Consider the following 2,998-nt stretch of genomic DNA (forward strand, 5'->3'; position numbering starts at 1 on the left):
TTCTGTCAAATCAGAAATGTATTAAGGAGAACCTCTTAATTCGCAGTCTCCAACAACAATTAAGGTGAGTGTTCCTAGACTTGCAAGAGGCTTCATGGACTCCTGCCTAGTGTGTGTGCAGGGTCTGGATGAGTGATCCACGATCTTCCTGGTGCTGGGTGATGCATTAGAGATTGCCATCAGCTACCAGTGCCCATCCAGCAGACATTGTTTCCCCATCAACATTCTTCCCTAATTCAGGTAGCCAGCTACCACAGAACGCTTGTAACAATGCAGGTGAGCTGTGCAAGGAAACGCCACCCTGGATCTGGCCTTGGGGTGAGTTTGAGGCTTGGGGAGCCAGGAGGGTGTCATTACTGAGAGTCTGGACATTTCTTGAAGTTTTTCCATTCCCAGGACAGCTGGTGACCATGAGTAAGGCCATGACCCTTCAGTAATGTGTGACACCAGTGAGGGGTAGCAGCTCTTCATTCTCTGCTCTCTGCAATCTGTCACAACAAACAAGACATGGAAGGAGTGTCATAATGCTCCAGATCATGAAGTGTTCCTGAGAAAGCACTGGTGTGATGCTTGGAGAGGAGTCATGAGCAGCAGAGAACACTGGGCCGGTCACAGTCAGCCCATCTGTGACATCATCCTCCACAGTTCAGTTATGCACGGGAGATGTCTCTCCCAATGTTCCACTGACCTCTGCAGACATCAGGGGCACCTGCAGCTCCACTTTCCACTTCTTGTCACTGATGTCTTCTGCTTACCATAGGTATTTCATGCCAGTCACCAAAGGCTCTGTCTTTTCTTCCCCTCCTCAGATGCCCTTGTGCTTCACTTTCTCCAGTCCTGCCTCTACTGACATAAACAACTCCACCTCAATGACCCTTTTCCCTATTGCTTCCAGCATGGATTGATCTGGTCCCAGACTTGGGATTTGGGACAGCATTATTTAGGCAATGTCAGACTTACATGATGTTGCAGATAGCACTGATGCTCTTCGCTTGCAAGGCTCCCCTTCCCAACATGTTTGTCAGGACAGCTCTCCTGTCCAGGCTATCTGTGCATTTTGGCTACCTCTTGGGAAACACTCCTTCATGGCTTGTGAAATCCAGCCATTCCTCATAGTGCCATCTGAAACTTTTCCTGGCCTTCTGAGCTCCCTGTGCTGAACTTCTGATGAACTGTGATAGACCAAAATTTAACCTTGCTGTTTTTCAACAGCCATGGATCCATTCACTCAGATTTCATGGTTTGGTGATGCCCTCCTTTCAGGGGTGCAGCGGGGACTCCTGCAGAGGGCAGCCTCCAACTAGCAGTGAGCAAGAGGGCCAGGGGCACAAGAGCCACAGGGGCAGACAACACACTGTAATATCACTGGGTGCTGGAGGTGATAGTAATCCTAATAATCCTAGGAATAATCATAATCCTGGTGGTAGATTATGACTGTGACCTCACATCCGTTGCTCTGTAAATTCAGGTACTGTCAGAACCTGGGCCAGCCTGTGGAAACAAGCACACATGGCCACAGGGAAGGAGTGGAGCTGCCCCATCTGCTTCGATGTACCAGATGACATCGCTTACGCAATGCCCTGTGGCCACCAATTCTGCCTTGGCTGCATCCTGCGTTGGACAGAAAGAAATCCTGCCTGCCCACTCTGCAGAAGTTCCATCTTGACAGTGAAGTTTTCTGATCGTGGTGGAGATGACTACCTACACTGTATCATCACACCTCCTGGAGGGTTGCCAGAGACCAGCAGCCAGGCAGCAGAACCTCCTAGAGGCCAGGCTGAAAGCAGACCCCTTGGCCCTGCAGATTCCCTTGATTCTTCTCCACAAGAAGAAACAACCCCTGCTGAACAGCAGGCTGCAGGGCCAGAGGCTGTGGGTGGCATCCTGCCCGAGCTTTGGGCAGAACTTTTCCGAAGACGACGGAACCTCCTGGACCCTGTGCGTCCGTGGCTGCGCCAGGGGCTGGAGATAATATATGGGGGCAAGTGGTATCAAGTGAAGAGTGCAGAGAGTGGCATTGTGCTTGCACTCTGTGTCTATGGTCCAGACAGGGAAGTCTTGATCCAGAGATTACAGCCCCGTCTCCAGCAATACACTACACCACTGGTCCATGGCATCCTCAACATCATTGAGAACCAGTGCAGTGAGGAGGTTTGGAGGCTGCGGCACTCTCCTCACACTGGCAGGGAGGAGGATGAGATCCCTGCTGCCAGCTCTGATCCCCCTGCTCCCCAGGAGGGTGCTCTCACCATCAGCCAGGCCTCATCCAGTGGCATCGCAAATTTCAGCACTGAGGAGGAAGCCAGAACATCAGACACTGCCCTCCATGGACATCCCAGCCACACCCCATCTGTGTCTCTCCCTGCAGAGCAGGAAGAGGTGGGGGAGACAAGAGTGGCTGCAGGTTCCTTTGCTCCTGGCCATGACAGTGACCATGCACCTGCGACATCCCGGTGCCGCCGAAAGAGGAGGTCTCCTAGGTCACCTGATGCCTCCCACTCCAGAAAGAGGCAGCGCCATGATCAGCTCTAGAAGGGCAAGAGCAAGCCTTTACTCAAGAAAAAGGAAATAAATGGCTATTTCCTTAATGCAGTCTCTGGTTGCTTTTTCTTTCCTCTTCACACTGAAGCATTTTTCCTTTACCCTTACAGCCAAGTGTCAGCCAAAGGCTTCTGGAGCCCTAGAGCCATATTGGCAGAGCTGCCTCCCCCAGGAGATGCTGCTGCAGCCACAATGATGGAAGAGCTCATGAGAAAACACTGGGGTGAATGCTTAGATGCTTAGAGAGGAGTCACAAGTGAAAGACACAGCAGGCATTCCTCAAGCAAGCAGTGGAAAGCATGGCTATGCCTTGCACCATTTCTGCTCAGCCTCTTAGGGAGAAATGTACAGTTGCTGAGGTAGCTGGGGAGAATCACATTGCTTGTCCTGCTGAGCATCCTTCATTTAATACAGATCAGGGTCCACAAAGGCTGCATGAGATTCAGAGGCAGGAAAA

General features: G+C 51.5%; 1 protein-coding gene and 1 long non-coding RNA gene across 3 annotated transcripts; one reads left to right on the forward strand and one right to left on the reverse strand.

Annotated features, from left to right (window-relative positions):
- Nucleotides 1-1,120, reverse strand: LOC147648174 (uncharacterized). Its single transcript, XR_015280660.1, has 2 exons — nt 961-1,120; nt 1-846 (listed from the first exon to the last, which is right to left on the reverse strand). It is a non-coding gene; the product is annotated as an uncharacterized LOC147648174 (long non-coding RNA).
- Nucleotides 30-2,588, forward strand: LOC111941653 (E3 ubiquitin-protein ligase Topors-like). 2 transcript variants are annotated; one of them, XM_023944816.2, is made up of 2 exons: nt 30-760; nt 1,469-2,588. In XM_023944816.2, the coding sequence occupies exon 2, from the start codon at nt 1,510-1,512 to the stop codon at nt 2,530-2,532; it is 1,023 nt and encodes a 340-aa protein (XP_023800584.2). In that variant the 5' UTR covers nt 30-760; nt 1,469-1,509; the 3' UTR covers nt 2,533-2,588. The 2 variants fall into 2 exon arrangements, with proteins under 2 accessions (XP_023800584.2, XP_086724476.1); XM_086868350.1 differs by lacking the exon at nt 30-760 and adding an exon at nt 1,249-1,378.
- Nucleotides 2,589-2,998: the final 410 nt, after the last annotated feature.

Source organism: Cyanistes caeruleus, chromosome Z (assembly GCF_971803275.1).
Source record: "Cyanistes caeruleus chromosome Z, bCyaCae1.hap1.1, whole genome shotgun sequence".
Classification (NCBI taxonomy): Eukaryota; Metazoa; Chordata; class Aves; order Passeriformes; family Paridae; genus Cyanistes; species Cyanistes caeruleus.